General features: G+C 51.7%; 1 protein-coding gene across 1 annotated transcript in view; it reads right to left on the bottom strand.

The window, feature by feature from the left end:
• Window positions 1-22,998, bottom strand: part of PRICKLE2 (prickle planar cell polarity protein 2) — a 107,931-nt gene that overhangs the window by 15,410 nt on the left and 69,523 nt on the right. The window contains exons 3-7 of the mRNA XM_075158695.1: window positions 16,831-17,014; window positions 4,965-5,078; window positions 3,058-3,195; window positions 2,490-2,693; window positions 564-750 (exon numbers count right to left, since the gene is read on the bottom strand). Of these exons, the coding sequence (XP_075014796.1) occupies window positions 564-750; window positions 2,490-2,693; window positions 3,058-3,195; window positions 4,965-5,078; window positions 16,831-17,014 (827 nt within the window). The remainder of the gene's footprint in view (window positions 1-563; window positions 751-2,489; window positions 2,694-3,057; window positions 3,196-4,964; window positions 5,079-16,830; window positions 17,015-22,998) is intronic.

Here is a 22,998-nt window from a genome sequence, read left to right as displayed (position 1 = left end):
GTAGATCGACTCTGATGCGTTATTTCTTTCTGAGAACATCTATCTGCAGGTTGATTAAAAAAGGGAAACAGAAACAAAAATGATGCCAACGAACAAGCATCTTTCCTGTCATTAGCTTATTAACTCACGCGATCCTTTGGCAAGCTTGGCTGGGAAAAATCTGAGACTCGAAGAGCCAGGCTGTTTATAGGAAAATGAGATTTAAAGGAAAAAAAGCATGCATTATATTAGGCCAGAGAAAGCATTCGCTAGTTGCAACAGCTCCTGAGGTTGCTCTCTGATAGTCCTCCCCTCTCTGACCACAAAAAGGGATAAGCAGTGGTTTAACCAAACAAATTACTGTGCTCGCTCCTTGGTGAGACACGAGAGGGGCACGAGCCTCTTTGGATGCCGCGGGGCTGGTGCAGACCCCAGCCGCAGGCAGTCCTGCCCGCAGCCCCAGGTTGTTATCAAAGCCTTAATGCAACAGCTCTTGTTGCCAGAAACAACCTTCCAAGCAGAGGTTTGCCCCGCTCCCCTCCCGCACCGCGCTCGCCCCGGGGCTGAGGGACGGTGGCACCTACCGATGTGCTGGGCGCAGGTGTCGCAGTACTCGGCGTAGAGGGACTCGAAGCAGCTGCAGCAGTAGGGCCTGCCGTCCTTCATGATGTACCTCTGCCCCCCCAGCACCGTCTCGCATTCAAAGCAGCAGAAGTGCTTCATGTGCCAGTGCCGCCCTTCGGCCTCGGTGCATTCGTCGGCAAAAATGATCTGTGGAGGGGGAAACACAAATGTGAAGCAGAGTTGGTCAGAGAGGGGACCTGGGACGTGGGCACCAACCTTCGTGTCTCCTGCCCGGGCACCCCAGCTGTGCCCCTTTGCTCATACAATCTCCAAATTTTACAGCTAACCCTCCCGTCCTGCCCGGGAAACTCCCGTGGTTTGGCATGCGGCAGGGGCACCCATCACTTCTTAAGAAAACTCATTAAAGTGCAAATACCTCAGGACCGCATTAGTGCATGGACTACAAAGCGTTAAGGCAGAGCTCGCAGTAACGTGCTCATAAGCACGTCCATCAGCAGGAAGGGTCGATCAGGGTAATAAACACGCTTATATACAACCTATCGATCTGGTGGACTTTTGAAGAACAGAGCAGCCACTTACTAAAACAGCTTTACCCATCTCTGAAACAGGGACCTGAGTACAAAGGATGAGCGAAAACACAAGGAGAAGTGGCAGCTCTCTGGAGGGGAGAGAAGACGGGGCTACCTGGCTCCTCACCATCGTCTCTACCCCAGCCTGTCTGCTTATTAACTGATGGCAGTCATTATACCGGTGGGGAAACTGAGGCATGGAGGGCTGTTAAAGGTGGGCTGGTGAAGCAGCCATTCAAAATGGTTTCAGCAGATGCTTTCTTCTGTCTCTGCTTCCCATCCCCACGCCATCTCCGCTCCCAAAGCCAAGCCAGGGGAGCAAGCGGCGGCCCAGTTCTGCTCCCTGGCTCCCTGCCCCAGCACAGGTCACACCGAAAGCTTTTCCCCCGCAGTTCCTCTTACCCCAGAGTTCATCCTTCTTGCAATTAGTGCCGGATGTTTCAGGGGAAAAAGTGCGTGTTAAAGAAGGAGCTGAATGAAAGACTTGTACAAGAATTTGCAAGGATAAAAAGTACACGAAAAAAAATTACCCAGTCTAAGCCACAAGGAAATAGGGCCAGTCAAATGGTTAGGAGTTGTTTTTTTGCTGGTAACGTTACAAATTTAATTGGATACATACGTCAATGTTCTTTATATTTGAAGTGCATATAGCCTTGGATATTTACTATTACACGCTTGCATAGATGGGACGTGGTATTTTATAGTACATATGGTTTTCCACACTATGGTTTTCATAACTTTAAAAGCCAGAACAATTTCCTTCACCAGCCTTTTAAACAGAGATTGACACTTGAGAAACGCTCAGATGCGAGACTGTACGGTTTTCTATATTCGTTTTGTATTCCATTTGTTCAGCTTCCTATAGCCCGTTAATCTCCTCTCTTAAAGCCTATTTCAGCTCGGCGCGTACTCAAACACTACCGCCTTCTAGGAAACACAGCATTCGCCCCACCAGAGGCTTCTTCTGGGGGAACAGAAGAGAAGGGAGGACCACCACACACAGCTGGGCTAAAATCACACAGCACGGGGGGTGTGCCGTTACTGGAAACGCTCACGGAAAGCCCTCCCTGCGTGTAGATGAGGATCCCTCTCAGAACAGCCCTAGGCAGTTTGCAACTAAAAATCCCTGAGATGCTCACCTGAAACCCCAGGAAAAGCTTGCACGAACCCTGGGGCAAAGCCAATCCACCGTATTTCGTGTGCACGCCTCCGAGCAGATGCTCCTCTCTATGCTAACGCACCCACCACCGTCAGGGTGGATGGAGGGGAAATACCCTCCAGTTGGCGAGGGGAACCCCCTCGTGCCATCCCCGCGGGCAGCATCCGTGGCAGAAGCCGGGGCCAGCTGGCTCTTACCTCGTCGCACGCCGCGCAGCGGGGCTTGAGGCACTCGGCGTGGTGCCTGCCGCAGTAGATCTTCCCATCCTGGTAGAAGTAGATCAGGTCGACCAGCAGCTCGTTGCAGACGCTGCAGATGAAGCAGGGAGGGTGCCAGCAAACGCCGTGCCCCGCTCGCGAGGCGAAGACGGCCATGTCCCCTCCGTTGATCTGGCCGCCGCACTGTCAGAAAAGCCGGTGATTAACGGGGGGCGGGCGAGCCCGCTGGCGCCCATCGCCAGCCAGCTGCTTTTGCAACTGCGGCAGAAGAAGGTGCTAATTCACAGCTCCTTTCTGGTGTCCCTTAATCTCTTTTCAGCCCCATTTTACGGTCAGGATATCAACAGCTTCCCCCCTGCACGAGGCCAGGAGCTGACGTGACTGCTCCACATCAAATACTGTGGGGTGTCCTTTGCACGGGCCCCGACGGACCGCAGGGCTCGTAGCTGGCGGGGGGCACGGGGTGAGTGCTGCTTCTGTCAGCTTCGCTTAACTTTGCCAATTAAAAAGCCGCCCCGCTTGTGCCAGTTCGTCAGCCGCTACCCACCTGCTCGCAGATGGCTCCCGTCATGGTCACGGGGAACGGCCGGACATTGCCTCTCCCTAAATTTTCCCTCTTCCTTTGATTGCTGAAGAGTTTGAGCTCCCTCTTCTCCTCCTCATCCAACGAATTGCAATAGCGGACCTAAAAAACACAAGCGATGCTCGGTGTTAGGGGTGTCCCTGGCTCCCCGGCCAGCGAGCCACAGTCCCATGGGCTCTGCAAACCTCTGCGAGGGGGTTACACAAACGGACTCCGTCCTCGGCTTAGGGGAGGCTGGAGAAACACTGCTGTCTGGGCTTCGGTCAGCCCAGGCTTCGGCCAAAATTTCAAGAGGTAGAGATGAGAAGAAAGGGCAGAGGAAGGTTGCTCTCCAAGCACTAGGTTTCTAGGAAAGTCTTAAAAGTTGGGTCCTCTGAGTCTCACCCGGACCAGCAATCAGATTGATGGTTTTCCTGCTTTCTCCTTATGGCAGAGGTCTTACAGCAGCTTTAAAATGTTTTATTGGCATTTCTAGACCGCAGCCAGTTTTCCCTGTGTAAACGAGGGAGTTCCAACTATTTGGGACCTCCAACTATTCTTCCAGCGCAGGGTCAAGTTTGCACATATGCAAAAACTCTGCGTTGGAAGGTAATAAGGAAATAAGTAAAATAAGAGGATATAAACAATGAACGATGCCATTTCCCCAAAGCTTATGAAACTGTGAGGTTTTCCTGGCTATTTTCATCCTGCAGGCTTAGCTCTTGGCTGGTTGCATCTCAATGGGGAATACGACTGAAGAGCCAAGGTGGCCCCGTGTAGCACCAGTGCCCAATCCAGCCTCCGTTACTTTGGAGAGCAGGCTCATGGAGCCGAGCGGGATTATTCACATGAGCAACCAACGCACCTGGAATTTTCAAAGGAGCAAAACTGAGCATGAGGGGAAACTGGATGTAAAATCTGCCAGTTTGCAGAAAAGACATTCAAGCTCGTGCCTCCAGCTTGCAGCAGCGCGGGCTGCAGCAGCAGCATTCATGTGCATTTATTCCTATGTTCTTCGGCTGTCGGAGGCTGTGGGTTTTCAGCGGCTGCCAGGGAAGGCAGGCGGGGAGGTTGGGGCCCAAGGGTGCACAGGAAGAAGCCCCTGCCCGGTGCCTGGAGCTCCCCCGGCGCTGGCAGCACCGCGCTGTGCCCATGGCACCCAGCCACGCGCAGGCAAACTCGTTAAAATCTGACCTAGATCAAACAAGTTACCTGCACATATTTTCCAGAGCGGCTTCTTCAGAAAGCAGCATGAAAATCTTTTTTTTTTTTTTTGTTTACACAGGGAAATTTTGTGGGCTACCAGAAGCCAATGTTCTCACTGGCGAGAACAGGACGTCAAAGATCGGACCCTTTTTGCTGCCTCACATCTTTCTTGCGAGGTGCAAGAAGGTTTATTTGCTCTGGCCGGTCTTGACTCAACCTCCGGCTTGCCAGGCTCTCCCAGCTCGCGAGGCTCAGCCCGAGTCAAACCCCTCCTCGGCACACGCACTCCCACTCCCAAGGTGAGTCGGAAGCAGCACTTGGGAAGAGGCTTTTGCAACTTCGGATCTGGCTCTAGCTGATCTCAACAGCATTTCAAGCCACTTTTAACATGGCTTTGGCCTCTGAGGGCTGAGAAAGTGCTTTTATTTTAGAGAACTGAAGAAGAACGATTTAAAAAATTTTAACTTTAGAAACAAACAACTCCCCCCCACCTCCAACACAATCCAAGCAGGGAGCAAATATGGCACTTAAATAGCCACATGACCGAACTCCAAGTAAATCCCCCCAAAAAACCAGAAAGGGCTGAGAAAGTACCAGCCACGCTTCCCATGAGCAACCCCAGGAGGTGCGTCCCCTCCCCACCCGCAGCCCCGACGGGTGTCCGAGAACGTTTTTCCTTTACTAACCTCATTGTCGTGCGGCGGCAGCTGGTGCAAAAGCTGCTTTATGCGAGATTTTTCTCCCGGGCTGTTGACGTAGGGGACCTTGTCCTCGGGCAGGCAGCTGTAGTACTGGTGCACCTACGGAGCAAGAGAGGGGACTGCAGTGGGGCTCCCCGGCCGAGCCCGTGGCCCCGTGCCCGGCCAGCAGCCACCCCCCGAGCCAGCGGGCGCTGGGTCTTCCCGATGATTTCGAGCAGGGAAACGCAGCCAGGTGCTGCTTTGGTTTTATTGCCTTTTCTCCACCGAGAAAGAGGGGTGGCAGCCCCGGCGAGGCGGCGGAGCTCGTTACCGTTTGCTCGGTCAGCCTCCATAGCGTTAGCATGTTTCGCCGGCTGCGGGGATGTGTCGGCACCTGCCTCGGCAGGGGAGGTTAAAAAGGCTGCGCCCCGGCAGCCTCCGTGTTGCCGGCTATCTCAGCCTCCACCTCCATCAAAACCCTCTGGGCTTTTTGCTACAGCAATTTGTGGAAATAAACAGCAGACAAAATCTGTTGGAAGGCTTGGGTTTTCTCTTTCGTCTCAGAGCGTGTAATTAAAATCAGCTATTAAAAAGGCAGCGCGGTGGGGCACGGCGTGCCCCGGCGCTGGAGGAGCCCGTGGCAGCCCGGAGAGGAAGCACGCCCCGAACCCCGGCGTCTCTCCTCCGACTGCCACACCTGGGACATGTACTCAAGGGCCGGGCCGGGCACCAGGATGGGACTCACTGGCCGAGGATCAGCTCCGAAATGGCCACAGTGACGTTGAATGGCTTGGGAAGCAGCAGGAGAAGGTAAAGGTAAGGGAAAGCTCTCGCTGCTCGGCTGGGATCCGGAGTCTCTGCCGGGCGCTTCTGGATGCTTGGGCAGGAGCAGGGGGCTGGATGGCTTCCTTAAATCTGCGCTCATCTGGAGAGATGCAAACCATTTTCCCGGTGCATACAGCTTTCTGCCTTTGCCGTGTTGGGATTAACCCCCTGAGATGCTCCCTCGGCTCTCAGACACTGCAGCAATTCCTTTCAGAGCGGCTGCACTGCCTGCAGCTTTCGCAGGGCTTTTCCCAAACGCCGCTTGCTTTGCAGTGGCTTCTGATCAGCTTTTTCCCTCGCTGTACGTTTTGGGCTTTGGCCTCGAAAGCACCACCTGGGCTGGCTTTCCCCAGAGAAGCCCTCTCTGCTCGCACAACCCCACAGCACCTGCGGGATGACAAGCCACCATGGGTCACCGGGAGGGATGGGGACGCAGAGGCAGGTAATGGGGCTGGCTGGCAGGAGAGCTTGCCCACGGGCTCGCAGGCTGCTGGGGGTGCTTCATACAGGGAGTTACCTCTAACAGGAAGAAATCACTTTTTATTCCAGAATAAATATCCAAAACTGGCATTATTCAGGAAGAATTACTCCGCATTCAGCTCACTCCCTGGTCTCATTCAGAGCTACCTGTGAGCAGAGCTGCTCCAGTGCTTGCAATCGCTTTTCTCAATTTATGGTTCCTCCCCAAACCGACCCTAACATCCACCTTTCCCGTCACCAGGTTTTGTGGAAAGGGAGATTTTTAGCAGATTTCCACCCGTAACTCTGCAGTGCTGATGACAAGGGAACTGCTCGGGTCACAAAGCTGAGGAACAGGCTGAGCATATGCCACTGCAAAACCCTAAATTTGTTTTGCTAAGGCGCAGCAGAAACAGACCCACCAGCTACGGAAACTGTCAAAGAAAGAAAGGTTGCGAAGGATTTTGTTATGTTAAAAAGAAAACAAACTACATACATTAGAATACTTACTTTGCATTTATAGAGCATCCTTCATCCAGGGACATCAAAGCACATTAAAAACACTTAAATTCTTATGACATGCTACACCAGGTAGCAAATATATGCACTGGAAAGGACTATTTGCAACATAACAACGTTAAACGAGCTTCCTGAGTTCACGCAGCTAGTCCATAGCAGAGCTTCCAGATGAAAATCTCCCGGTGATGCCTCGGCTGCCATACCTTTTCTGGGCTGCCAGGCTACCGCGCTGCCATGCTGCACCTTCCTGGCCGGCACAGACGCCTGCTGACTTCTCTCTGCCAAATTCCCCACGTGCAGACGGGCTGCTGGCCTTCCCCTGCGCTCAGGGTTGGTTGGTTCGGGTTTTTTTCCTTGCAATGAAGTTTTTTTGCCCACTGAGTCCTTGAAGTTGGCGGCGACTAGAAATGACTTTTTTTTTGAAGAGCCGCCAAATTCCATCAGGCTGCTCCGGTCCCTAAAGCAATGACCTGTAAGACGCTCACCTTGGGCGAAAATCAGGGATGCGAGTTTTTCCTTTGGCAGCCCGGGCGCTGCCTTCCTGGAGCCCGACGCGGCGGAACGTACGTGCCCAGCTCCGCTCCTGCTTCCGCTGGGAAGTTTTCCATTTAGTCTCAGCAGGTCCGCGGGAACTGGCTCCCATCGCATCAGCAACATAGCTCAGCAGGGATGGGCAATTTGGTTTGAAAAGCAAAACAAAATAAATATAACAGGCTCCAACCTGTGTTCTGTTGCCTGAAATAACCCGAAAGGGTTTGCTTTGGATCCGCATCAGCCAAGGGGACCTTCTACAGGGGTGCTCACGGATAGAGCGGAGGCAGCTGCCAGTCCCTTGCCCAGCGCCCGCAGGACATCTCGTGGGGAGAAAACCCTTTCCTCCGCTGTTGCCTTTACACCCACCACCCCTCCTGGGGACAAACCTGAACCAGGGGGACGCATAGATCCTTCCTCCTGGGGCATCACTCCTATCCCGAGAGGTCCAGCCAGAGTGCAGGTGAAGGACGCCCCTTGCCTGGGCTGACGTTAATCCAGGCTTGTGCAAATACGCTGTCTCATCCACCACTGATTCCCTGGGGGATGCGCCTGGCTTCCCGGATGGGAGAGCCGAGCCCAGAAGGGACGGGGTCACAGGCTGCCAGCATCCCCTGCCTCTGTGCTCAGCCGGCTGCCGACAGCGTTTCCCACCCTGCGAGTGAGGGGCTGGCAGTTGAACGGGCACAGCCCAGTTGGGATGCTTAATAAGGAAAAATAAAGAAGGAAAGGGGGATTTTCAGATAAATTTGGCTTTTCAGGGAAAAGGCCTGCAGAAAATGTTAATTCACTGGAAAACTAAAACTGCTCAGTTTGCACTTTGCTTTTGTACAAAAGGTCACTGTTTTCCGTGAAAATAACCCCTCCTCCGTCCAGCTCCGGTTCGGAGCACGCACAAGCCTTTGTAGCTAGCGAGCCTAGCAGGGCCGCTGCGGCCAAAGGGCCTGATCCAGACCCCCCAAGCACCAGCGGACGGCTCCTCACTGACCTTACGGGCTCTGCAACATGAGCTGCATCCAGATAAGGAAAACAGTGTGGGGCAACGACCCGTGACGGATAACATATCCCTTGTAAATCATGTGCTATCTTTAACTGTTTTATTATTAAATACTTCTGCCGTACAACACAGCAGCTCCATATCCTGCTATTTCCCCTCGCAGCAGATCTGCTCTGCCCATGATTATCCTAACAAGCATCATTAACACACACCAGCCACGTGTGGGGCCGGGCTAGGTTTCGTCCTCAGTTTCCCCACTTGCCCCTCTTCGCTCTGACCTCTGCGCACGACTGGATGGGAGAAACCCCGGAGGAATATGGAAAACATCAGGCTGAGTTAAAATAAGGCTTCGGACAACGTCAGGGGCCCCGATGCCATGGGGACGGGCTGGCCAGTGCGCTGGAAGCCAGGCTGGTGTGGGTGCTGGTGCTGTGGCACGCCGGCTGGCCGGGCAAGCCCCGTCCTGCCCCGGGGAGGTCTCCCAGGCGCTCGGACGGGCTCTGTGCCGCGAGAACCCGGCGCAGCAGATATCCATCTTCCCAGGGTGTTATTCTCACCTTCAAAAGGAAAACGTCCAAACGCCAAGTTTTGCTAACGAAAACTGATACACATTTTGGAAATTAACAGCTGCTTGGAGCTAAAAGGGAAGGGCGCGGGGGAGAAGATAGAAATTAAAAAAGAAAGAAAACAGGAGAAAGGAAAGAACATAATGTAAAACAAGGGTAGGAAAAAGCCTTTAAAGTGGAGCCAACTTTATTCAAAGGCACTGAGGAAAGTAATTACATTAGTTTACAAATGCCTTTGTGTTCTGCAGTCTTCCTAAGTTTGGGGTGTGTTTCCAGTTTAACTTTGACAGTTTACAAACCTCCCCGTCCCCGTCCCCGGCTAAATAAAGGCAGGACTGCAGCTTCTCCTGGAGGTCCCAGGGGTGACCAAAGACAAAACCCGTGCCAGCACCTTTGTGGGCAAAGTCTTACACCTTCTCCTAGAAGGAGAAGTTTTCAAACAACCTGTGAATTTAAGCCATTGATGAAGGATCTCTTTGATCAATGAATTAAAGGAGGCGGAGGGGAACTATCATGTTTCTTATGCCATGGATTGCTGTTGGGAAGCAGCATTCGGTTGTATTCGCTCCGAGTACAACACCCCTACCGAAAGCACCCACCAAACCGGGCTGTTTGGGATGACTGTACCACTGGGCTGGACTACAAAGGAGCACGCGGTGTCCTGGCGCGGCTCAGCTGATGGGTGCCGACTTGCTTAGCCATAACAGCTCCGGCACATCCAGCCGGGCAATCCCGCCTGGCTTTCATGAAACCAAACAAACTGCAAAACCGGCTGCAAGGCTTTTGCAAAGAGCCCTGCAAGGGCAGTACGTGCTGGCCTGCGTGCAGCAGAGTGCCTGAACACGGATATCCCCAAAAAGGGGACCTTGGTGGGTCAGCCACCGCTTAGGCACAGCACAGTAAATCATCACACGCAGTGGAGTCTGTTCAAAACCCAGGCACGCCAACATTCTCCAACACCCCCCGTGCCCAGGAGAGCATCGTTTCCCGTGGGACAATGCCAGGGGTCCCACAGCCCCAGCAGTCCACCCCGTGCCACCCGGGGATGTACCACTCCGGCACGGGGAGCTGCCTGTGCAATGATGCGCGGAGCAGTGGCTGCCGGTGCACGTGTGTGGACACTCGCTCGTGGCCCTGTCCCCCGCCTCGCTGTGTGCGAGCTCCCACGAGCTTTGGCTGCAGCGGGAGGAAGGCGGCCAGCGGCTCCGACAAGCCTGTGCTGGCCCGGGCGAGCGGGGCTGCTCCTGCGGCTCGCCCGCTCCTCCCCAGCGCTGGCTTTTAACCACACGTCAGGCATTGAATGATCTTTTACACCGAACACTTAGAATTGACAAAGAAACAAACCCGGTGTCTTCAGTATTTCTCTCATTCCTGCTGGCTGCCCTTGGAAAAGCAAAGAGGAAAAAACCCCCAAACAAGCCACACGCAAATAACCCTCTCAACGCGTCCGCAAAACGTTGCAAGTGCTTGTACACGTAGGCTCACATGCGAGCTCCACAGACGATAGCACGTGTGAAACTGGGAAGCGGGTTCAGTGTGCTTTGGCCCGAGTCTGGCACGTCCTCCTTTTCCCTGGCCGTTAGGATACAAAGCACTTATTTATTTCTTGAAGCAAAACAATCCTGGCAGCAAGGCCAGATGCTCCGAAATGGAGAGGAGAGAGGGAACTGCTGGCCGGGTCTGCCGAGCGTGGGGATGCAGGCAGGCACGCACCCCGGGAGGGAGCGGGGTCCCCAAGACCCCACACGCCGGCTGGAAGATGACCGTTATCACCCCCAGACCCGTGAACGCGCCTGTGTGCCGGCACGCGGCGGTGGGAGGCGGATGCAATTCCCGGCGCCGGGCGGTCCGGCGCCCCGCAACGCTGGGTTTGCTCTCGGAAACCCGCTCCCGAGTCACAGGGACAAAGGCAGGGAACAAAGGAAAAATCATTTTCCTAAGTGCTATTTGTTCTGGCACGCTCTGTGGCTCTCCACGCGCCTCTCTCCCACGGCTAACGGCAGCCGAGTCGTTTGAGCGTTGCTGCTCACCAGTTGAGAACGACGTCCATTCCTGCCAAGCCTTTGGAGCAGTTCTTGGTCTGTAAGAGATCCCGCGGAAACATTGCTTCCTGCTGGCATCAAAGCAGAACATTTGAATGAAGGCCGTACATCCACAAGTTTTAGACTTGTGAAAGCGCATGCCATGATTCTTCTTTTTTAAGCAGATATTTAATTTGGATTAAAAGGAGCCAGAAAGAGTGCTTTCAAAAGCATCCGAGAGTGGTCTTTGTGCTGCGAGGTACTGACCGGCAGAGCCACTCTCGCACCGCTCAGAGTCCCCTGGAGCACCAGCAATTATAATGATCATCTGCTGCATTGATCATAGCTGATCATTCCCCTGGGTCTGCCGCTTAAAATGCTCTTGTATTTATAAGGCACAGGGTAGCATACTAGAATAATGCTGCAACAACGAAAAGCTGTAATTGTACGCTGGAATAAAGCTCCAGGACAAGTTTATATTGTGTAGTCTGGGATTTCTCTGTTTTCTTTTCCACTCCCTCTTCCCCTGCCTCTTACCTCTGCTGCCCACCACCACACGGCTACTTCAGATTTAAGAACCAAGCAAACCCCATCAGGTGAGTGGTTTTGTTTCTGTAGCCCACCAAAAGCAGCTGATTCCCTCCCTGATAAAAAGATTGTTCAAGGATTAAATAATTTTAAGAGCTTCCATCGGCCCACAATAATCAGGCAAACACCCCAGGACACAGAAATGGAGCAGAAGTCCAGACACGCGGTTTTGCCACGGGTTTTTTTTTGCCGCACGGGATACACTCACACCTCCTCTGTCCGCTCTGCTCCAGGGCAGAAGGAATAGCTCCAGGACCTCCTAACCCACCCCAGCTGCCCCCAAGTCACACAGCACAGGCATCGCACACGGAAAAAGCACTTCATGTGGGGGATTGCTGCTCCATCCGGCTGGCAAGCATTCGGCAGGGTCCGATGCCTGGAGGCTGGATTTAGACAGCTCCAGCCTTGAAATAAGAGCCGCTAACTGCCAGGCTATTTAGATACTGAAAGAGTTCACTGGGAAGGTGATGGACTTACTGCTCCCTCAAAGCGAAATAGGAGAGCTTTTAAAAATGTGGTGAAATGCAGCTTTTGGATAAAATACTACAGCGTGCACGTGTGCAGGGGGTAGAGCTAGAGGTGGCTGCAGCTTCTGGCACCGGCGTACGTGAGTTACAGCTCCTCTTCACCCCCCTCGGCTCCCCATCCGGCACGCTCTGCTCTCAGGATCAGGATCTACCAAGGAAAGCAGAGCTCTTCATGGGGCTTTTGTCCTTCCTCTGCCTGGCCAAAAATCAGCTTAAATGCTCCCCATTACTATGCAGACTTGGGGTGCAGGGTTGCTTTGGTCTGTCTTGTTCTTTCCTTGCCACATGCAAGACTTCAGTCTCCTGAGGAGTGAAACAGTTTGCTGAACTTAGAGGGCTCCAGAAAGGACGAGAAGGTAAAATGCACTGGATTGTGACACATAGGCAGAAGTGAGGCACACGTCCCCCAGGGACGACTGGCCCAGATAATGTACTTTCTACCACACCGAGGTGGTGAAAGTGGGGATCTTTAGGTAAGGTGTAAATGCATGTTCAGCGGAGGTTCATCTCCGCTCTCCTTCCCCCACTTTGTGACCTGAATAGCAACTGATGAAGCTTGGAGGTTTTATAACTCAAGCCTTTGCTATAGGTCTTGCAAAAGATCCAGAACAGGAATCAAGCCCCTGAATAACTTCCCCATGACAGCTACAAGTTTCACACCACACTGCAAAGCTCTCGAGGTCCAAGCTCTAACGGCCACCTTAGAGCAAAATGGTCCCCTGAATCTTCATGCTACTAAATTCAGCTCAGATGAGATTTTCATAACATTTTAAGGGACTCGATCAGAGCAACTGTGCTGACAGCAAGAGGGAATTAAGTTCTTATGGCATATACAAGGGTCTTGAATGTTGGCATGCAGGAGCCATGCAGAAAGCCGCATCACAGCTGAAGTAGAGCCCCATCTTTTGTTTAATTGGAAATCTGTGCCCATAACCAGCTGCTCCTATTATTGAGACACAATAAAGAAAGAAATCCTCAAAAATCCCTTGTATTCAGAAATTCAAGCTGGCATGTTATAACTCCTTTGGATTTCTCCAAACCACAGGCCCAAGGAATTCAAGGCTGCGCACTCACATGTATTTACACATGCCTTGCCTAAAAATGTGAAAAACACATCATAAAAGAACTTATTTTTAAGCATCTGCCCTCAAACTTATGTCAGTGCAAGGAGGATCAGCTGTCGGACTGCCAGCCCCAGCAGACAAACTGGCTCCCAAAATTGCCTTCCCCGTCTTCGCAGCCAGGCCCAGCCTGGGATTTTGCTTTGCTGAAGACACATTTCTATTGGTGTCTGCCCATTTCAAAGCTTTCACACGTATTTCTTTATCCGACCATTGAACGGCAGGCAGGAAAAAAGAGTATTTCCCAAAGCCCACGTCCTGAGCTTCTGCCTCGCCTCCCGTACAGCCACCTCTCCCATTCCCATCTGCATCCATGTCTTCCAGAAGAGAAATCCCTCTTGTGCCATAAGACAACTTCTCATCGAGGTCCATTCCAAGTGGGATTAGAGCCCACAGGAGCCTCTTGGCCATCCTGTGTAGCTGACTGCTATTACAAGAAACCACATTTTCTAATCACGTTGTAATTTATGGAGCTCAGTCTTGGGTTTTTACCCGTCGCTCTCCCTGTTGGCAGGTTGCCGCTGAGCCTTACACCTCTGATGGTTTGAAACCTCTTCCAATTTCCTGCCTGAATGCATTCGGAGCCAGTTTATATCTACGTTCTTCTGCCAAAGTTGGAGCTTGAATAACTGCTCTTCCTCCTCTAATGCATAGGGAGTGATCATAACCCTTCGATTTGCTAGGCTGAACAAACCAAACTCTTCTATAGGCTCCACAATGAAATAACATTTCCAGTCTCCTTCCAGTTTATACCCCTCTTTCCTGAGCAGAGATGTCATAAATTTTAGCCAGTTTTCCAGATGAATTTTTACCATACCTTATGCAGTGCTATTATAACATTTTTTATATTCCCATCTTTATCCCTGTGTTATAAACCTATTCAGAAATATATATTATTTATGGCTGTTGCATAGTAGTGGACCACTTTGTAGTCCTGCACACTGATGAGCCATAACATAAGGAATTCAGCTCCGCTCTCCAATGCAATGTCTGGATGATTATCTGTAAACACTGGACCAATGCTTTTTTTTCTTCAAGTAGTGGGCATTAAGTAACCAACGTGATTTTCACATAGTTGACATGTACCACAGAGCAGCTGATGCCTGAATTAATGTCCAGGAATCCAGCGAGATTGTAGGTTTGGGTCGATTCCCCTTTAGATTACACTTAATATTTTAAGCTATGGATTGAAGGGACTTTCCAAATTCTGAAATGACCTTCGGTAACTGCTGAAAACTGATGTCATGTTTGTTGGCCAACTTCCCCCCCGTGAAATCCTGTAAATTGCTGTGTTGAGTGAGACGTGAACGCTGTCTCCCAAGAATAGCGAGGTAGGAAGGCTGTCGTCCAAGTATAATAAGAAAACTGCTTTAGTCTTTCAGGGGACCACTTACCTCCTCAGCTCATACGCTGCGTAGAGATTTTAATAAAGTAGAATATTGCAGAAAAAGTTGTTTCATTTCATCTGTTTCACGTCAAAGAAATACGACAGTGAAACAGCGGACGGCAAAGAAAAATTCACTGCCTGCAAACCTGTATTTTCAGCCCAGCCTGATGGCAGTGCCCTCAGGCGGAGCGGAGCCCACCAGCTGCTCCACGGCAGACATCAGCCTTCCAGAGGCTCCACATCACGTACGCACACCTGACTCATCGACCAGAAAGCCACATGTCTGTCTGCAGCCTTGCACGGCTCCAGCAAGTTGCTGCAGAGGTACCTCCTACCCCCGCGGGAGGCGAGCGGCACCCTCCTGCACCCCGGGGCGCCTCCCAGCCCTGCGACACCCCTGGCACGTGGTAACTCCCGGCGAAATTCAGGGTGCTGCTCTTCACCCAGGGACAACCCCCAGCCCTGCACGGTGGCTCTTTCACAGCCCAGAGAAGTCACTCCTTGCTTTTGTCTCCTTAGTGGCTCCTCTGATGGGTGAAAGGTCCCAAAAGGGCTGGCGGACGAGCCATGCTGGAAGGATTTCAGTGCCTGCCTCAGGCTCTGCTCAGGGCTGCTCTTCATCTGCACGGTGATTAGAGACAGGTCTGAAGTGGCAAATCTGCTAAGAGGCCCAGCAACACAGACAGAGGAGCGTAATTAGAAAGCGGGCGTTCATATCAAAGAGCGCCGTGACCTCTGCAAGAAACGGATGCTGGAAGAACCTAAAAATACATTAACCTGGGTAATGCATGAGATGTCAGTACCTACCGCTAGAGCTAACGGACTTCTATTTTCTCCTGAGCATCCCAAACTCCCTGATGGCACGCTATTTGTTAAAAAGCACTTGAGGGATCAAAGAAGCATCCAGGTCTTCTGAAATATGTCACCACCATACTGGAAGTGGGTTTCAATTGCTGTCCCTGCCATGCTGTACTCATCAGAGACCATGTCTACCTGGTCAAGTGCCACCTGTCACTAAATATCTGTATTTCCACCCAAAGCTACAGGGACATGAGCCAGCTTGGGCTCCAGAAGCCACCGACACGCCTGGAGAGAAGGCGGTGCTGAGAGCAGGTGGCACCAGCTTGGGTAGGATCCTCCAACGGGACTCCCAAAACCCAACTGGTTCATGTCCCCGCAGCATGAAGGACCAGCAGAGCTACTTCAGGACCATCTGCATCTCTCCATACATCGTGCCTTGTACCTCCTGGGAGGCACAAAGGGAGCCTCAGACATAAGGAAGGTGACAGAAAACAAGGCTGCTGCCTGATTTGCATGGTTGGATGGCACCAAATGAAACACACGGTGCTGCGGAGTTTCAAGCAAGCACTGAGCAAGGCTTGTAAAGACAAGAAGAAAGAAAAAAAAAAAACCACCAAACAACTGGATTTTCTCTAATCAGACAGATAATATTTACAGCCTACGGGTGGTGCCAAAATATTTCAGGAAATGCCTAAGCCCTTCTGAATAAAAGCTCAGGAAAACACAGTATTTAAGGACAGCAACTACAACAGTAAGAATGAAAGCTTTCCGCCCTCTCCCAGCCTCCTTACACAGTTTAAAATGATTGCCATAGCAATTATCAAGGCTAAGCTCATTTTGCAATCTCCTCTGCAAATTAAGTTCTGAGTTGAACATGTAAAAAAGATCAGCATAAAACCCAAACGAATCATGTAAACTGCAAGGAGCAGAAATCAATGCGCGCTCCGCACAGGCAGCAGGCTGAGGTCTAATCCATCCCGCTCAATTCCTGTACCGAGAGACACAAACCTCATTTGAGCAATTCCTTCCAGTAAGGCACAAACATCATGCTTGAAAAATCCAACCCCAGAGACTTTGGCCCATTTTTCAGAGTCATCTACCAGCTTTGACTGCCTGCCCTGGACTTACCGCAGAGCAGAGTGGTCCAGGAGGGCAGAACATGAGCACCGAGTCCGCGGGGAACTGGAGTCCCACCACCTTATTTTTCCCATGAAACAGTAGTAGGTACGTCTGTATCTGTTCCCTTGCACAACCACAACAAACCCCATCCTAGAGGTATTTTGTTTCCCCCCTCTCAATTACCAATTACATCTACAGACACAGAAAACCACAAATCCTGCAGGGATCGCATCTCTATTTTGTTTCATTTGTGCATTCAGACCAGACCTGTCTCTGCAAGTCTCTATAGTGCACCCAGAAACAGCCACATGCAACAAGTGCTCGCACCCCTAGAAGAAAAATCAGGGCAAGTATTTCCAAAAAGCATATTAAAACAATTTATTTCTGATAACTGGGTGGTGTCACCATTACCTGCTCGGGCTTCAGGCCGGGGGGGACCCACGCGTACTCTTCCAAGGCACAGCCCGAGTCGTCGTCAGAAGTCGAATTCCTCTGGAAGTCAAACATGAGCTTCGTGACGGTCTTCTCCATCTCCAGAGGCATCACTGTTACGATGTGCTCTTCCTGGGAGCACTTACAGTGAAGGCAAATCTTCCTGCAAGGTGAGGAGAGAGGAAAAAGAGGAGATGCGCCCGTGAGCTGCACTTTGAATAAGAAAGCAAAGCAATTCCTGCCAGTCGCTGGCCTGCAGATACTAAACTCAACCCTCTTCTATGCTCAGGCATTTTCTAACGCAGTATTTGTCTCTCTTACAAGGAGGAAATAAAAGTCCGTATTTGCTGTAACAACACTTGGCAATCAAGCTGAGTCAGACTGCCCAATGTTTGGGGATATGTAATTGCTTATCCTTTTATAGCACCGCGAGGAGTATTTCCAGGGGCCAGCACAGGCAAGGGCCACGCGCCTGCCTGGTGCGGATCGGCATGCCAGCCGGTAATTGCAGAGCAGTTACGGAATTTAGGACAGCTGAGCACTTGGCTAATACAGAAAATGGTGGATTGACTGGGAAGCTGTGAATGACAAGTCCCTTTAGCATGCTGATAGCATAAATTTGCTTATTAAAGTAGCATAAAAATTGATTATAGTCTGAACATATAAAGCTAAATTAAATTAAGGGAGGCTACAAAAACTACAGTCACAGTACAACGGCATCTTAACCGCCCGGCTCGACGGCACGTGCCGCGGCTCAGCGGCACACCAGCTCGCACGCTGCACGAGAGCCGGACGGTGCTGGGGGAAAGCACAAGAACTGAAAGAACAGCCCACAGGTTGCAATTTAACAGCCATTAGCTTAATTCACTGCAAATATCACTTCTTAGCATTTGTTTTAAGGGTCTGTTCCTGCAGCTGGTGCTCCGTGGGAGATTTTCTTCATGGGCTTGAACCTGAACATTTATCTGCAGGGGTGCTGGGACATCACACCCCTTCACCAGGGGTAAAAGAGAAGGACTAAGCTGGCTGAAAACATCCCCCAGCCCCATAAAAAGAGGTTAAAGGAATGCTGATAAATTGGTTTCTATTTCTGAAAATGCAATGCTCTTCCACAATATGGGTCAATGGTATCTATTTTAAAGTAACCACGCAGGATTCTGAATTAATTTGTGCTAATGAAATGCCACTGACTTCTGAAGAATGAGATATGGTTTCACTTGGGCAGCAAAAGGGAGACATCTCAGAAATAATAAGGTACCACACAAAAGGCAAGGGAAAAGTTACTGTTGCCATTGAAGGTTTCTCTGCTATAAGGTAAAGCAAAGAAATTCAGAGGGCAGCAACAGTTAAACATCGGAGGCTGTAATTTTCAAACACCTTTCCTTCTTTTTCACCATTGCGTACAAGCCAGCTAAGCATACCAGCACTCAGATCCAGATTCGAGTCTAAATTTCCACTTGGCCATTACAGCACAAAAAATGCACTCTAGCAAAAGTCAAGAGGCTCCGTTAAGTCAAGCCAGGGAGATTTGCCAGATTTTCCCATTTCCTGCCTTTCATCAGATCTAAACCACACAGCGACCCCCCCGCACCCCCGGCGTCTGGTTTGCATCCAGTCCGAGAGTCTCGGCATCGCCTCCGGCTGTTACCTTAAAAAATAATCAAGGCACCATTTCATGTGAATACTTTAATTAATCAGCTACCGTGGAAGGGCGCTCTGCCTCAGCAAAGCCGCTGGTTTCTTTGCCGTTTCCATCTCCTTTCACGATATGATTAGAAGCAGCTCAATATGCAACAAGATGCTAAGAATAATTAATAGCTCCAGAGCCCCGGATTCGGCATTGGAGGCAGTTATTCTAATGGAGTTTAGGACTTCTTAGCCAAATTTTAATTTTCAGGATATCGATCACAAGCGTCAAAGGGAGACAAACCCAACAGTCCACGCTCAGACAGCAGCAACGCCAGGAGCACGAGCGCTGCGATGGGGAAGAAGCCAGCCCCGTGTTTCTGCCCTCCTCCCCGCTCCAGACACATCCCCTCCAGGAGACGGAGGATGGCAGGGGAGTGTCAGAGGTCTTGGCTTTTAATAAATGAGATAAATCAGGCCATTGTGAGGACTTTAAATAACAGGCTTGAAGAGTTAGTAAGTGAGATGTATGCTCAATTAGACCCCACAGGTCACTCCACGCGACCGCCATCCTGCAGCTCACACCACGTATGGCCAGGAGCGGGAGGACCGGGTCGGGAAGCTGATTTACACCCACCCTCACTCCTGCCCCGTCCCAGGCAAGCAGGTACCGCTGGCGGGTGGCTTCTCCTGGTCAGAAAAGCAAAGGTTGAAAAGGGCACAAACAGCCTGTCTAGTCATCAGAGATGTCCCCGGGCCAGGACAACGGGCTCCGTAAAAACTTTACACCATTACAAACTGAGCATCTCCAGGGATGGGGTTTCTGTCACCTCCCTGGGCAAACTGTACAAACTTCAAAATCTTGCCCCTGAGATATTCAGTTCTCTTCCTTTCCCCTCATTAAAAGCAGAAGATTAACAGCTTTAATTACAATTATTTTCTTTACATTAGGACATGTTGTTCCATGGGAACAATACTCAGTGTCCTAGGAGTGTCTTTCCACTCCTATATGGTTTCCATGACTTCTTCGCATAGGTCTCACTTACTCAACTTTATTTTATCGTCTTCCAGCTCGCTATAATTAAAAATAATTCCCCGTAGTAAAAACTTAATATAAAAATGTACATTTCAAATGTGAGATGAAATTGAAAAAGCAGTATCCCCCCACCGCACTCAAAGCGGCGCAGCATGGAGACGATGCACGTGCCAGCGCTCGACCGCACGCACAATGTCCGGAGCCACAGCGAGCCGTGGGTGCCGGTGCTACGGTGGAGAGCTGGTGGGTGTTGGAGACGAGCGGGGCCACGGCCGGCAGCCCGCCTGGCTGCTCCCGCCAGGAACGGCTCGTTAGTCATTAAGGCGGGAAGAGCGGCGGAGCCTGGCGATGCTCAGCGCGTCGGCGTGCCGCACACCTTACCACGTAAAGGGTGCCGCGGCCCAGGCGGAGCGGCACGTCCTGCAAAGCGAAACCCATTAGCTTGGCTCTGGCCAGACGCAAGCCTCACCTAACCACCACCAAAGCTTCATCAACAACGACTTCTGCTGCCTCTGCAGCCAAGGAGCCCCACACAACTTGAGAAGAGCGCGGGCGGGTTGTATTTTTTAAGCAAGAAGAAACTAAGGCCAATCACTCTCTGGAAATCCCGTCTTCATTCCTGAGCCTTTCCATCTTGCTCTCATCCCAGAGAAGGGTCTGCAAGCTCATCTCAGGGAAGTACTTGCCCTGGTGATTAAGAGAGGTCTCCAGCATTGGGGAGGACACAGGGCTGGAGATATTTTGGGTGCTGTTGCTAAACCTGGGGACATCCTGGAGCATCACTTGACTCCAGGAGCTGAGGGCTGGCAAGGAGAAACCCAGTGACATTGTGTTTCCCAACAAAGCAAGGAGAGCTGACAGCACCACCAGCTTCAGGCACGGAGGGTAAATAAAAGAGTTGTTAAGCAGCTGTAGCGTGTGGACGGAGAGGAAAGAAGAGAGGGAGCCGGCCAGCAGCCATGCTGCTGCGGGAGGCACGGGCTGGGGAGCACCCAGCGGGGCTGCTCGGCAGGGAGCCGTGCACGGAGCTGCCCTGCGGCGGGGCCAGGACGGCGGGAAGCAAATGGGGAGAAAAAGAACATTTCCTGGTGTCAGATTTAGCTGGAAAGGAGCCTGCCTTGAATTGACTTCACATGGTACAAAGCAGCAACGGCTCGAAAACAGATTGAAAAATTTGTTCTACTCAAGGCCAGCGCTTCATGTGATGAAGTTACAAGATGGATGTACTTTGTTTTGCAACGGCTGCTTTTACGTGGTGCTCTTGGCACGGCAGCCAGTCCTCTCCTCAGGAGGCTCTAACTCCCATCCCTGGTTACATCCCCACCCATCCGCTGGTGCAGGGGGACGGTGCAAACTGGATCCACCACCCCACGCCAGCCCTCTTCTCTCTACGGACAAAAACAGGCACACAAGGGGAATCTGAGGCAAACAGGGCCCAACACACCAAGTGGAGAACCTGGTTCCCGAGTCCCTCTCGCTTGGGATGCAGAAGCACGCACCCACCTACGTACAGCTCGACATGAGCCCAATTGACCTGTGAGGTCTCTGGGACGAGGCAGTCTCTTGTCGTACGCCGCGGTTAGCAAAGCACAGCCTCTGCCGTCGCTGGAGCCTCCCGCAGCCCTTTCGCCACAGCAATGGCACCAACAACAAGTTACACCACGCTGAAAACACCAGTGCTGTGCAAGAGGCTCTGGAGAGAGCCGCGAGCGTGCCCCCAGCTTTCTGAAGAGAGCAAAGGTCTCTCTGCTGTGAAAAAACAGCAACGTCTCCAAACTGGGAGAGCACAAGCAGAGCTAAAAAGCCAGGGAAGAGGGACCGGGGGCAGCCTGAAGCCAAGGCAAAGTGGGTCCTTGCAAATGGTCTGTAGCTCCAGCGAAGGAGCCGGCCAAGCTGGGGGGTCTGGGGCAGCGCAGGCAGGACCGGCCTCCCCTGGGGCTGTGAGGGCAGCAGACCCCTGCCTGCAGGAGAAGCTCCTGGCCGCGGGCATCTTCTCTTCCAGCTGCAGACCTAACGCAGCAACCACCACCAAAGGAAAGCCTGCCCGGGCTGGGCAACGCGGCTATTTTAAGAAAGGGCAGCACAAGACCCCAACCCCTCCTAGCAGCACCAAGAATGAAGGCAGAGTTTAAAATCGTGGCAGAAATGTTAAAATTCCTCTCGGACAAAGAAGGAGCTTGGCAAACAGCCCTTATCACCCCCCCGGCGCTGCTTATCTCTGCTTCTCACTTGTTTCTTCTGGGATGGAAATAAATGGGCTGTATCAGGGAGCAGCTCCATCTCCAGACAATGCGAGGAGCAGGAATGCCACGGCCCGCGCCGGGCCACGCGATGCCTCTGCTGCGCTCCGTAATAAAGGATTTGCATGCATTGTGCACACATTAACATACAAGATTGGGAATCCCTCAAAAACCAATTGTCTGCTCAGCTCGGATGGGATGTGTAAAAGCAAAGGGGCAATTCCCTTCCCGCTCGGCTTATGACATATACAGAAGCCTGATGTTTTTTCAGCATCGTGCCATCATTCTGATTGCAATAAGGCTTTTGGGTCAGTCATCAGTCAGTAAATCACAAGACTTCTTGGAAATGGGAGAGGCTGATGATTTGGGGCAGCTCATATGACCCCTGAGCCTCTTAACAAGGGCGTCTTAATATCCTTGCCTGTTATCTCCTCCCCTCATTTGAGAGCTAATGAGGCATCTTCCCACCCTGAGCGAGCTCCAGCTACACAGACCCATTTCTCCAGACCCCACAAGTAAGGCAAACATTTATCTAAACTGAAAAATTAACATAGTCCTTCACTGCCATAGGGAGAGCCCGGCGGCTCTTCTCCAGTACGGGCACCACTCTCCCATTTCACAAATGGGGAAGCTGAGGCACGGGAGTACCCACAGGCAGCACCCATCCGTGGCTTCCCCATCGACTCCCTGAACATCAGCTGCATCAGAGGAGCCCCAGGTTTTTGTGCTCAAAACTGACAGTTGGAGCTGAAGCTCTGCCTCCATCTCCAACTTCTCTAACACCGTATTTTGAACCAAACGCTCCCAGTAGTCCAACTGGCTGCTGCCCACGGCCCCAGGTTCCATGGACCTCAGCGACAAAGTGGCATCTCTCTGGACAAAACCCTTCTGCGACTTCACAGCTCTTCCAGAGTCACTTCAGCCGGGAAAAAACCTATCAACGGGAATGAATGGCAAAGACCTGGTGCTACCTGGCCTGAAAAGGAAGCTTAGTGAAAGGTTTTATCTGCCAAACTGGGGTGCAGGAGGCTGAAGGAGGTGAATTAGACATGGGCATTTACAATAGCAGCAAAGTCTGAGGACAAGGTGCCCTTTGTGGCCTGCAAGGATGGCCAAGGGAAGACAACGCTCACTTGACCTGAGATGCTGTAGGAACAGTTGGCTTAAAAGATCAACATCAGGTGGTAGCAACAGAGCAGGTAGCACAGTAATGCCAAGAAGCTAAGGAAGAGAGAATAATCCAGC

The sequence above is a fragment of the Calonectris borealis genome, chromosome 10, assembly GCF_964195595.1.
Source record: "Calonectris borealis chromosome 10, bCalBor7.hap1.2, whole genome shotgun sequence".
NCBI lineage: Eukaryota > Metazoa > Chordata > Aves > Procellariiformes > Procellariidae > Calonectris > Calonectris borealis.
Note: the sequence above shows the minus strand (reverse complement) of the source record. Positions and strands in the feature narration are given on the sequence as shown.